This window comes from Saccoglossus kowalevskii, assembly GCF_978046115.1.
Source record: "Saccoglossus kowalevskii chromosome 4 unlocalized genomic scaffold, keSacKowa6.1 SUPER_4_unloc_1, whole genome shotgun sequence".
NCBI lineage: Eukaryota > Metazoa > Hemichordata > Enteropneusta > Harrimaniidae > Saccoglossus > Saccoglossus kowalevskii.
The window spans coordinates 203,704-217,759 of NW_028188616.1; the positions used below are offsets into that span (position 1 = coordinate 203,704).

The 14,056-nt window shown below is 32.8% G+C and overlaps 1 protein-coding gene across 3 annotated transcripts in view; it reads right to left on the bottom strand.

Annotated features, from left to right (window-relative positions):
- Positions 1 to 281: 281 nt before the first annotated feature.
- LOC144345461 (uncharacterized) overlaps positions 282 to 14,056 on the bottom strand; it is a 58,085-nt gene continuing 44,310 nt past the window's right edge. For all 3 annotated transcript variants that reach the window (XM_085496224.1, XM_085496226.1, XM_085496225.1), the window contains exons 8-11: positions 10,824 to 10,968; positions 10,198 to 10,335; positions 2,912 to 3,073; positions 282 to 2,365 (exon numbers count right to left, since the gene is read on the bottom strand). In XM_085496224.1, coding sequence (XP_085352350.1) covers positions 2,235 to 2,365; positions 2,912 to 3,073; positions 10,198 to 10,335; positions 10,824 to 10,968 — 576 coding nt within the window. In that variant the 3' untranslated portion in view covers positions 282 to 2,234. The remainder of the gene's footprint in view (positions 2,366 to 2,911; positions 3,074 to 10,197; positions 10,336 to 10,823; positions 10,969 to 14,056) is intronic.

Sequence of the window (14,056 nt, forward strand, 5' to 3'; positions counted from 1 at the left end):
TGGTTAGACAATATCTAGCCAATATAGTTAGACAATACCTAACTACAAGTATATCTAAATTTTAAGTTTTAACAATTGACTAGTGATGACATGACATCACATAAAGCGTAATGGTCATCGTGCAGAGCATGTTCAAATTTCATGTAGACAATGTACTTTCAACTGTCGCTATGAATACCATATCAAGCAGAAATGCGTGGTAGCGACCATCGCACTTTAATGCACTGAAACACAAAGATTGCAAAACCAAGGATCTGCTGAAATACAAACACTAAATAAACTTAGCTTTTCGACTTTTATTCAAAATATTGCACTAACCCAAGAAATTCCAAGGTAGGCATATGATTACAAAATACAGATGATTGTACATGGTTATATATGTTATTAGATGTGTAGTATGGTAACATATATATATACATATTTTATACATGTACATTAAATGGTTTGAAAAAAAATTGTTCAGGAGTTTGGAAGATTCCTTTTCACTTGGGACACAATATACAAGTAACATTTATCATCAAAAGCGGAAGTTAGTGTTTTAAAAATGATTAAAACAGAAATAAACAAGCAATAAGAAATCTGTGATAATAAAGATGTGAAGATATAAGAATGCGGTCTGTAAATATAACAAACAAGTCTAAAAACAGTTTGTGCATGCAAATATATTTAAAAAAGTCATGGACGGAAGCACAGATGAACTTTGAAAGTAAACTTTAAATCCTACCAGATCTATATACACCTTTGTATAAATAAATTGTCTCCATTCAACTCAAGTTCTATTATGATTCCAGGTTTGGATTGGTATCCATAGTTACAAGTTAATGTAAACTAATTAATTATTCACAGGGTTAGGGCTTGAATTTGGATAGTTTTGTTGATAAGTGAAACCTATTAAATTAAATGTGAATGTGTAAAATTCCACTAAAAATCATTGTTCAATGACATAATTAGTGAATGAAATAGAAACAGAAAATATTTTTTAAATTATAAATTCAGATCAGCTTTATAAATAAAAAGCCCATTGGCTAATATATATTTCTGCTCTGACTTACAATGTGAAAGTAACCTAATTCACATTATTAAGGTATATAATAACAGAAAACTTTATAAATATTAAAAATAAAGATTTGATTTGATTGTACATTTCCAGTTTGATTTATCCATTTATGCAAACAAGATGATTACTATGCATAGTTTTTCCTAAAATGATCAAGTCTGTGGATTACCACAAACCAATTTGATTAATACCCGATGTAGGTATAGGCTCAAATTATTTCTAACATTATTTTAATTTTTATATTTTTGATACTGAGTTTATTGGTTTTACTTGCCGTTATTACATTTTTATATATTATAATTTAAGGCGACAGAGATACAATATATACACCAAAAGTAAAACCAAAACATATTCATAAAGAAACAAAAATAACAATAAAAAAAATTGTCACCTATACCTACATCGAATTTTAATCAGATCAACGCCAGATTCCCTACAAACATCTATGTACCAAGTTTTATTGAAATCTGATGAATGGTTGATTTAACAGTGAACAGACATGTAGACAGGAAAACTGCAGATGAATTGTAAAAAAAAAAATGTAGTTCATACATTTCATCAACTACTCTATTATTATTTTACCCTCAATTTGTTTTAACCGTTGACCTGATGTCACTTAATTGGTCACTGACAAATCTAATAGAGCTACTGAATTTGAGGTTTTGTTAACTACTGATCACTACCACAAAACCCAACATGCAAGAGAACAAACAAGAATAATTGTTTTTATTCTTTAGTCGTCACATTTTGATCATCACACATTATTGCCTTAAATGGGCATGAGTTTTTTACCAATGTTTTCATATGTTTTAATTCTAGTAATTCTGAGGTTACATGTGATGCCAGAAGAGTCATGTGATATATGGTATGATTATTTATGACATTAACATAAAATTAATTCCCAGCTGTCTAGGTATGTGCATGGCATGAATATCTTATAACATGTGTAGTTATCACAAAGACCAAAAGTCACACCGTATTACACTCAGTATTACAAGGATTAAAAAAGAAAATATAATACAAAAATATGAAAATATTGACAAAATTCAGCTCATGGTCCTTTAATTAGTCATGGAAGACAAAAATCAAATTTGACATATATACACAAAAAATAAATAAATAAATTTATAGTAGGGTGACAATATAAGCATATATATATTTATTTATTTGAGTGTTTTCAGTGATCTCCTTGTCCTTGTTTTTTTCGTTCAGCCTCTTCGGCAGCAGCTTTTTCTTTTCTGTACTTGATAGATTGGCAGACAACCATGGCAGCTTTATCAAAGGTAGCAGCCTTGACTTCATCACACCCTAAATATAAATAAATAAAATGATCATGTTGAATATATTGACACAGAATGTGATTCAGTAAGGGGACATGTGGAAATATACAACTTTGTCTTTGCCATTTAAGACATAATATACAAATTTATCACCTTCTCATATTTTGAACAAAAACATATCTATATTATAACTCAAAGCAACTATTCATTTTAGAGAGAACTACACTCAATGAATTGCATATCAAACTGATTAATATTATTATAAAAATGTTACATGAAAAATATAGCACCTATAGCATCTATATAATGCACCTATGATGGTAATGATGGTAATAGTGTAAATGTTATTTTCTGTTTCAGAGGATATTTTGTGGATCCAAATCAACTTTTTATGCTCATATTCAAAAGCATTATTCAATAAATATTAAATGTGTAACATACACCTTGTTGTTGTAGAAGTGAATGATCTTAATACAAAAAAAAAATTAAATCATATCACCACATTATTTTTTTATTTTTTCTTGGATGAAAAGCATCATTTTATTTTGGCCTTATATGTTATTTAACCACTTACACATATATTTTTTGGCTTCCATTCCTTCGACTAATGGGCTCATCCATGTTGATTTTCGAAAATCTTCCATTCGTATCTTAGTAGCTTTGGGAACATAGATCTGGAAAGTGGTCTCAATGACTGGCTCCTTTTTAAATCTCATCCCTGTCTTCTCAGGATCTTCTGTTAAAATTTGAAAAATAGTAGAAAAGCCATTTATTTTTATGATAATTTCTGCAGCATTGTCAGTGACAATTCATGAATAGAGTTTTTAAAATACTGCCCTCATCATTTAGCTTCAATGTAAACTTTTGTTTTAGTGTAGTACTTGATACAAACCAATGAATGATGTAAGTTTTTGTTGTTGTTTTTTTTTGTTTTTTTATTTAAATATATTGTTGTGCCAGGCGACAGTTCCTGGATGTGCATGCATATTTGTGACTACAAGACAGGACTGTTTTGCCATTTCTCTATCAAATGGCAATTCAGGCTTAGGGAACTGATCATTACCACCAAGCCGGTTTCCTGTGAGGCTCCTGCGGCATGCGTTTCCTTACCGTACCGGCCGCTGCTTTACCGTACCGGCCGGTTCTTTACCGTTCAGGCCGGTTCTTTACCGTACCAGAAGGTCATTAGCCGTACCGGCAAGGCCGTTACCGTACTTACAGGAGGCAATTCACACTTCTGACAAGTTAATTTATGCATTGATTTTCCGGTTTATCGGTAAAATGCCAACCTGTTTAAATTTCAGTTTTATGCACAGGATCGCCAGAGAAAGCAAAACTTGTAGTTTTGGCATGTAACCTAATGGTTTTGGTTATTGTTACAAATGCACAGTGCAGACGTAATTTTGTTTCCATTTTTTCACTTTATCTGGCGCCAGTGCACGTGTGCTTGGATGTTTGTTTATTCAGTGATTGGGCTAAATATTTGACGACGTTGCCAACGTATTCAACATACGAAAATAGCATGTGTGTGCGTTTGCGTGAATGATAGATGCAGACGAGATTTCTCGTCGCAACGCGTTTTATTAGTTTATTTCCAACGCGCGTGGTCGGCGCCTTTGATTGCGTTTAGTTTGTTCTTTCATTCGCAAAATCTATCGCTGGCACCGTTCATTACTAGTAGATAGAATTTTATTTGGAACGTACCAATGAAAACTTGAGTAAAGTCCAAAAATAACAATAACAAAACAAAACATTCAGAACAACAACAACTTTCAGTATTAAAACATATCAAGAATATAGAAAATAAATTTTGCAAAAATGCTAAGAATGAAAAAATCATTACTTGAAACAATAATAGGAAATAATTCATCCATGCTAAAATCTTCCAGCTTTGGGGCATAGATGTATAAAGCTGCAAGGAATCTAGATCTTTGTTCTTTGATTTGACAATTATTACAATATAAAATGTAATGTTTTTCATCCCCTACTTCATTGCATTCATGGAGATTACATAGCCTGTTTTCCTTCAAAATGCCTTTATGTCTACCGGATTCAATGGGAAGAAAATGTGCAGAAGTTCTAAATTTAGTATAAGCTATTCTATGATTTTTATTTTTAATTTTTTCCAAATAATGTTCAAATTCAAAATTTTCTTTAGCACACCTGTAAAAGTCAAGCTTACAATTGTTCAACAAATTGTTTTTCTACTTCATACGGTACAAACATTTGAGCTTCTCTTTAAAAATATCACAAAAATTGTTCTGATGTGGGTCTGAATTAGTTAGATCTGTTATGACTAGTAATTTTTGTATAAAGTTAAGCCATGGGTCATGCACAAGAGTTTTGGATTCTTCATAGGCTGCATCAATGATAGAATTGTTTTTTTTTTTACATACTAGTCTTTGATAATATTTCATAACTGAAACACAGATATCCAATATAAGTGGATATTGACCTAATTCACCTCTACATGGGTCATTAGATGCCTTCCTGTGCACACCCAGAACTCTTTTACAGAATTTAATATGAAGTTTTTCTGGAATTAATTTATCTGAGAAAAGTTTTGTTTCAAAATTGCAATTGTCAACTGTACATTTATTTTTACCAGACCCCTTGTAGATGTTCAGCATAACCCCTCCCCACACATCAGCCCCATATAAAGCTGTGGGTTTGATGATAGAGTTAAATAGTTTTTTAGCCAGACTAACAGAATAACATTCCTCACTGATCCAAAGCATTTTGTACATCTTTGAACAGTGCTTTCTGTGCTTTGTCTTGTAGCCTAGACATAGCATTATGAAACTTACCATTTGTTTGAAAAACAATGCCAAGGTAATTATAATAATTAACACACTGTAATTTAGTGGCGTCCAAATAAAACTGAAATTTGTTTTTTAAGTTTTTACCTAGTCTATTAAAAATAATGATTTTGCTTTTGTTAATATTTACTTTTAAATGCCAACTGTCACAGTAATTTTGGACTGCATCAATGCACTTTTGTAACCCCTCTTGGGTTGTAGAAAACATTCCATTAACAAAAATATTAAATAGTTGAGGACTAAGGTTACACCCTTGTTTTACCCCTCGGCATGAATTGAAATATGGAGTAATCCCTGCACTCAATTTAATGCTATATTTAGTGTTTTTATAGATAGCTTTAATAGCCTTATAAAAATTTCCTCCCACACCTAACCAAAGAAGTTTATATAACAGCCCTTCTCGCCAGACTGAATCAAATGCTTTGGAGAAATCAATAAAACATGAAAACAAATAATTCCCTGATTTTTTCAGTTTGCAATTGACATATTTATTAATTAAGGATTCAAGAATATAAATATTATCTGTTGTACGATGGTTTTTCTTGAAGCCAAACTGATTATCCACTATTTGATTAGTTTCTTGTAAGTACTTAGTTAATCTAGTATTTAGCATCATAGTATATAATTTAAATACACAACTAGAAATGGCAATGCCTCTATAGTTATTAGCGTCCTTTGGGTTACCTGACTTAAAAATAGGAATAATGAGACTACTGTTCCAATGTAATGGCATAATGCCTGAATTTAAAACTTGTGTGAACATTTTAGTAAGAGAATTAATAATAAAAGGAGCCCCATGCTTCAACATTTCATTTGAAATCATATCAGTGCCTGAAGCTTTGCCTGACTTTAAAAGTTTAATATGCTGCAATACTTCCTTATTAGTGAAATCTTGATTAATAATGTGTTTGTAATCATCTAAACTTTCCATACTACTAATATCATTTACAATAGTCTGTGAGAAGCTTTTATCTTCCACGTTAACTTTATTATTTAAACATTTAAAGTGATTTAACCATGACTCTACACTGATGTTGTCATGCTTTTGTGGGTTTTTATCTAAATCACCAAGTTCCTCAAGTAACTTAGGATTAGACTCCTTAAGCATAATGATTCTATTACATAAATTAGCTTTATATTCCTTTTTTTTTATTCTTAATTAGATGCTTGTATTTTTTATTAATTTTATATCGTTCTTGTCTAATACTATTGTCCTTAGGAAACTTGTCTAATAAATGTGAATATTTAATTAAGTTTCTTCTCACCTCACTGACATCATTGTCAAACCACTTTTTATGTTTTGGTTAATTAGACTTTTTTTTAATTTTGGGATTGATAACTTTAAGAGAACTCTTTGCTGTTTTAATAATAATTGAATTGAAGTTAGCCACTGCTTCATCAACATCTACAAAATTAGAACTCTGATAATGTTGAAGTTTTTCCCCTATAGTCTTACTAGAAATTGCTTTAATATAATTTTCCCGGCTGTCGCCATCCCAGATAAATTTGCCGGGTAAAGGGGAAAGCAGGCTATGATCATCTACCATATTATGTTTAACACATGCAGACAGAGACACAGATATAGGACAATGATCAGATAAGTGATTCAAAGGCCAAACTTTGAAATATTGAACAGTACAAAAAAGTTCTGAACTAACAATACCATAATCTACCAAACTGCTACCCCCATATTGGTGACTCGTAAATTTTCCCAAGGAGTCACCTGGAACTCTACCATTCAAAATCCTACAGTTACTAGCACAACAAAGTTTAACCAAAGCTTTACCATATTTGACAAATGAATCCATATTGTTTCTGTAATAATGTTCATCAATATTAAAATAATCTGGTAATGGTAAGTGGTCATTGTCATCATTAATAATGAAGTCTGACAGTTGAGCACTTCTAGCATTCATGTCACCCATGATTAAGACATCTCCCAATTCATTAAATTTGGCAATATCATTTTCTAAATGATCAAAAGTGTCTAAACCTGAGTTCAATGATGAATTATAAAAGCTTGACCCCTCTGGAGACAAGTAGCAAAAACATGTGTATAAATCTTTTTTAAAACCAAAAAATTCCTTGCTCATTTTAATCCACAAAAGATCTTTATGATTGCTATTGATTTTACTGAGACCCTTTTGGATTGCAGTTTTAAAAATAACCATAATCCCCTCTGAATTTCTACCTCTAATTCTACGTCTAACTCTATCACTACGAAAAAAATTAAAACCAGGAAAATCTAATCTACACTCACTATCTAACCAAGATTCTACAAATCCTACACAATAATGGTTTTTGATAAAATTTAAAAGTAAACTATCTTGTTGTTTACCCCAATACCATGAATGTTCCAGGATGCGACTTTCAGTCTTCTCTGCATTTAAAGTGTCAAAATTGTCGCCATGTGTTCTTGTAACGGTGATTTCCTTGCCAAGGTGGTGACTGGTCATTATAATAGTATGTTATGTCTCACAACTGAATGTCCAAGCTGACTTTGTATTGACTGTAATTATATTTTTTTTGTAAAACAAAAAAAAAGTCCCGACCTTTCCAGTCTAAATCGTATTCTGCCCCAAAACAAACAGCCCTTTTCAGAGATATACCGGCACACTTGCACACTCTGTTTTGTTATAATAAAGTTACATTGGGGATTGTTGGAGGGGGTGTGTAAATATGTTTGGTCAATTCCATAAACAAAATCACAAAATGAGGTCGAAAAGCAATGGAAAAATGTTGACCTAGAGCAAGGTCAAATTGCGTTTTACGCACTTGAATTTTATCTGGACTACGTGCACGCGTTGCGCGTGTTATTGTCAACAAAGTATCAAAACAGATTTTCGAACGCCCAAGCCCGAATTTAAATACATGTGAGCTCGGCCAAGCGAGTCACGCTGACACATTATGCAAGTATCATCGAATTCATGCGACAGGTTGAGACGTTTTATTCAACGTCGTGGGTAAGCTACGATGTAGGACTGTCGTTTTATAGCGTTACAGGCGATCATGAATATGTGAATAACACACATATATTGAAAAAAACACATGCGAAGAATTTCAGAAAGACTTTTTTATTTAATTTATTTATTTGTATTTCGACGGTTGTCCGACTTTCTTTCCACTGTGTGAGCTACTGACAAATATAAACAAATAATTAACCCATCGAGTCCTCTAGTCGACTGGGACGTAACACTCTGTTGTACAAGTCATGTCCTTTTCAAATTATTCACTTTCAATGGGTAAAAAAAAATTCTTATTGTTTGCAAAATGCCCAATTAATTTATGCATGACTCACGGTTACCGGCAGGGCGCCGATCAGTAACCGAGGCTTTGTTTACCATGCATTCATTAATCGAAGGTGATAAATAGTCGGTATTGGTCCTATCAGTACGGTAATTGTCCAGCCGGTACAGTGAAGCACCGGCCGGTACGGTAAACCGAGTCAAACTCACAGGAAACCGGCTGGGTGGTAATGATCAGTTCCCTTAGTCACATACCTGCAAACTTTAACCAAGATTCTCTCAAAGTGGAATTTGTTAGTGAATGAATCTTGACTAGTGGAATTGACCTTCCCGTTGTGTCTGTGGCACATACACTCACCCAGGGTAGGGGGTCAACCCTTTTTGGTGTTCAGCCTAAGGTACAACTTGAACTTGGGTCTACCAATCACAAGTCTGATGCAACAACCACTACTCTACCAGAAATCAATGTAAGTTGGTTGATGGAAGGTTATTCACAGCATCCATATTTTTATTAATTTACAGTTGTTCATCAAAAAACTGATTTGGGAGATTTCCATTTATATTTTCAATAGTATGAATTTATGCCATCACAATAATGAAAAGGGCAAAAATAGGGTAACCACTAACATTTTTCAGGAAACAATTATGAAATGTCATGGATTCTCTGGTCTCAAAGTTAAACCTGGAAACATGGGAATAAAAAAAAGGCATAATATCATTAATGTAGTTACCAGACACTTTGTGATGGGTATCTTTGATTAGTGTTGCTTGTGAAAATATTTTATTACAATGTTATAAACCTTATATATCTGACTTTACCAATTTAGATATAGTGTCATATCATTTAAAAATTGAGGCCCATTTTTAACAAATCCAAAATCACTTGAGATAAGTTTTTTTTGTTTACTTTGCATGTATACTATGTTTTCCTTTGAAGTTTAATTTTAATGGTGTATTTTATGACAATATACACTTACAAAGTGACTAAGATAATTTAATGTATAACCTGGAAAAAAGAAAGCATTATTTGTTCTTTATCCATTTTCCTTAAGGAAATTCTAATAAATGAGATTTAAAGTTCACAACTGGCTATTTTTCAATAGCCACAGTAGTTAAATTTTTAATTGCTATTTTGTTCATTATGGAGTAATAAGGGATCAATATATGCCTAAGCAAACTAAAATTGGCATTGCCCCAATAACTATTACTCTTTCCACAGTCAGGGGGTCTAAAACATAATAGTTAAATTTTGAGATTGACAAATAAAGATGCTTTAATTGAATAGAACATTTTCTATGTTTACCAATAAGCAATAGTTCTATGTTCCTACACAATCAACAAAATAAAATAAAAAAACCTTGTGTTCTTGAAAGTCAATTAAATCTAAACGCTAGGTTTAGATCGATCAATTTTTGTCCAAACTTATATGAATTTTTGATAACAATTGGATAGATTAATTATCAGAGATGTCCAGGGAAATGAAATTCAAGATGTAAATCACTCCCGTGATAGCCATTTCAAAAATATATTTTACATATGGAGTACAAAATGATTCCTAATATTTTCAAAACTTTTAATTAAGTGAGCTCTGGTGTGACAACATTTTTTTATTATCTCCCATAATTTATTGCATATATGAACAAACTTTGCATTTAGTTTGAACCTCCACCTACCATATGTCACTTTTCTTTATCACAACAATCTTCACCTAAAGTAGTTTAAAGGGTAAGCCAATAAAACGAATAAATAAGTTTAGCAATCCTCTATTGCAAACAGTTGTCATGGCAATTACTTACTTTTAATGACCAATCTCAAGAAATCTAAATATTCTCTCTCACCAGGGTACAAACCACATTCTCTAAAGTACGTTGATAATTCATGGATTTCCAACTCGTCTCCGGGATAAGCTAACTGGTCAAATTTGCTTTCATACACTGGAATATAAATTAGATTATCAAAAATAGTCAGTATTAGGTCCACATGTAACAATCATGTTTCTGGTCCTCACATGTAACATTCATGTTTCCTCGTAGGTTATACATTATTTAATTTTCTTTTTTTTATTTCCATATTTTATTTATATTCATATTTTTGTTTATGCCTATTCTGGGGTATTCCTTGTTGTTTGTCAGATTTATATATATATAATGACCGGAAAAATTAAAATGAATTTTAATCAGATTTTTAAGAAAAAAATGAAAACAAAATGTAATCAAAATGACTTCAGCAGCTATTATTAGACATAGGCATAATAACTGGCCACCTGTGCTGTCATTATACTCTGCAATTACTGAAATTTGGATCAGTATTACATGAATATTGAATAAAAGAATAGAAACAAATTTGCAATAATCTCAGCTCAAGGCAGTAGTATATACATTGTATTTACAGATTTCTTAGATTGAACAGTTTAGACACTTACTTCTCTTCCTGTCCATAAATTCTTCCATCTCATACATATTTAACCTTATCTTAGGTTTTTTAACTCGATGTCTTTTCATTATTCTCTTTAGCATGCTGTTATATAGGTCAATGAACTCTTTTAAGGTGGAGCAATGCTGTAAAGCCTGCAAACAAACAAATTATACATAGCATAAATAGATGGCAATAATACAACAAATGAGCAGTTACTATGGAAACAAAGATGTGGATACTATGATAAGGGAAGGAAGAAAATCTTGGTAACAAAGGTGAAAGTGAAGAAACATAGATAGATGGCAACATTACATCAAATGACCAGTTACTATAGAAACAAAAATGTGGATACTATGATAAGGGAAGGAAGAAAATCTTGGTAACAAAGGTGAAAGTGAAGAAACATAGATAGATGGCAACATTACAACAAATGACCAGTTACTATAGAAACAAAGATGTGGATACTATGATAAGGGAAGGAAGAAAATCTTGGTAACAAAGGTGAAAGTGAAGAAACATAGATAGATGGCAATATTACAACAAATGAGCAGTTACTATGGAAACAAAGATGTGGATACTATGATAAGGGAAGGAAGAAAATCTTGGTAACAAAGGTGAAAGTGAAGAAACATAGATAGATGGCAACATTACAACAAATGACCAGTTACTATAGGAACAAAGATGTGGATACTATGATGAGAAGGAAGGAAACCATGGTTACAAAGGTGAAGAAATTATGACTACAAGATGAAGAAACCCAAGAAACAAACATATACTATTAATAAGTGAAAATCACTGTATTCCAATGATGATAGATATAGTGGGAGTACTCCTCAACTAATCATAAATAGAATAAAAAAAGGCCAAGTCATACAGTACTCATTCCGCCCAACCTCCCGCTTTTATCGCTTTTTTCCGACCGCTTATCGCTTAATTTCCGACCGCTCGCTGCTTTCCGACCGGAAACCGACCGCTTTTTTTCCGCTCGCTCGCGTTCGTTTTTGTTCGCTCGCTCCTGCTATGACTGGCTTCAGAAACACCGTCCGCTTGCCAACCGACCGCTGGAGTAACAATGATCGTACATTGTATGTATAAACTTAAGTTTTTATTCGTAATAAATTTAGGTTTTAATGACGATTCAAAATACAACGCCTATTGCTTCTCTGTTTTGGAAAAAAGACGCCTTCAAATCACTTGACACATTGTAACGTTTGCTACGCAAGTCGAACTGTGACCTGTATTTACATATTTACGTCCTTGTGTGTGTAGTTCAAGCAGCTATATGACTGGTCAATCGCGATATTATTGAGTACTAGTATTTGTGTGTGTGTGTTTCTGTGTGATTTTGACTAAATTTATTCCGAACGGCGCTCAAAATAATTTGACACTTTGTTATTTGCGAACGCAACTCACACTATGACTCTTACTCAATTTGCACAAGTAATACGAATGCTGTAGTTCAGAAAATCTATTGGTTAACTTTTGATCGTGTCTGGGTGCGCAAAACAAAACTGCACATATAATTATCGCATAGCTGAATTTCTACAAATCAATTGGACTTAAACTACTAGTATAATGACTGTGACGATTAATCGCTTGTCTGATTACATGCGACGACGAATTATTGGATTGGCAGCAGCCGGACGAAAAATGAAAGAGATCTCGGAACAGTTAATTTGTTGAGGAAAACAAAACAAACGCAGCTAGTGATACATTTTGAAAACAAAAATACAAAATAAACGCAATCAGAGGCGCCGACCACGCGCGTTGGAAATAAATAAAACATCTGTTTTAGTATGTTGTGACAGTCTCACCAAACTCTTTTACTCGCGCAATATAATTATGTTATTTCCCAAAGCACTTATATTTAATACATTGACGAAAAACACCGCAAGAAAATGTAAATCAGGCTTATAATTACTAGTAACTCTACTCGAACGCAATGTTGATCACTGTAAAAGTGGATAAATTCGAACCGTCATCAAATTCAAAATTCAAGCGATCTCGTTGAATGTCAAAAATAAACTCGATGTTTAGAAAGACAAAAACAACAACATATTAGAGTGCAAAAAAGCTAGCAGCAAAGAACGAGAAGTGCATGTGGGAAAGCGGTGAGTGAATTCGAGAAAAATTATGCTGATGTGAGAACAAGCCATATACCCGTGGAGTACTCGCTAAAACATCGAGAAAATGTGCCATTTCAAAGAGCACCCTTACAAATAATGTCTGCGATTGTGTGAACATGATAACGTGCAAACAAGGAACAGAGCTCGTGGTCCACCAAGGAAACTTAGCGATGACGCAGTTTTAGATGTATACGGCTGTTGAAAACAGAGACTCCTTCGATCTCATATAAGCAGGTTCACGTGGATGTATCATTTTCAACTTTTACCAACAACGCTATGATAATAAAGACATTGTGAAATTATTTTGTTTTTATGTAGAAAAATACAGTAATTTTACCAAGTAAAATCATGTTTATTAAAATTATTGTTCATACATGAGTTGTCGAACACACTACATAGTTTGTAATTTCATCCAGCTCCTTTCAGTCACGATTCAAGACAAATAAAAGGCACAAATATAGATAATATAGCAAATTATTTTTTTCTGTAATATTCGTGTGTAATCAGTAATTATGAAAAAAAATTATGGGTACATATGGAATACATTTCGTTATGAATTATTCTTAATATCAATTTCTAAATTATCTTGTCAAAATCAGTTTTTTTTCAGGGTTTTTCCCCCAAAACGAAAGAATTTCATAATGTCGGGAACGAGAAGTTTTTTTTTTGTTATTATTATTATTTATTGGGAACGGAAAGTCTTTATCGTAGTGTTTCGCCTCGGTTGTTTATGAGCTCTTCGGGTCGCTAAAACTGTATGTGCACCTCTGTTGGGGTGAACATTTGTATTATTATACTGAATAAATCTTAGAACAGAAATGGTGGCACTCAATCATGGCAATCTTCCAGGTCATCGTTAGAAAGATTTTCGGAGGCAAATTTAATCTTGAAGGATTGCAGGAAATTGACCCTTAACGATTCATATTTATGAATTAATCGGGATTCAGGTACCATAGTGTTTGTAACAGAAAAAAAAAGGTTTTCGCGGGGGATTTTTCATGCAAACATTGTGAATGGTTCCCCGACACTGATTCCTTTTTAACTTTCAATTTGTCTAAGACGCGGCAAACCCTGCTCATGACCGGAGACGTCGTCGAGATGCAGGTGCGATTCC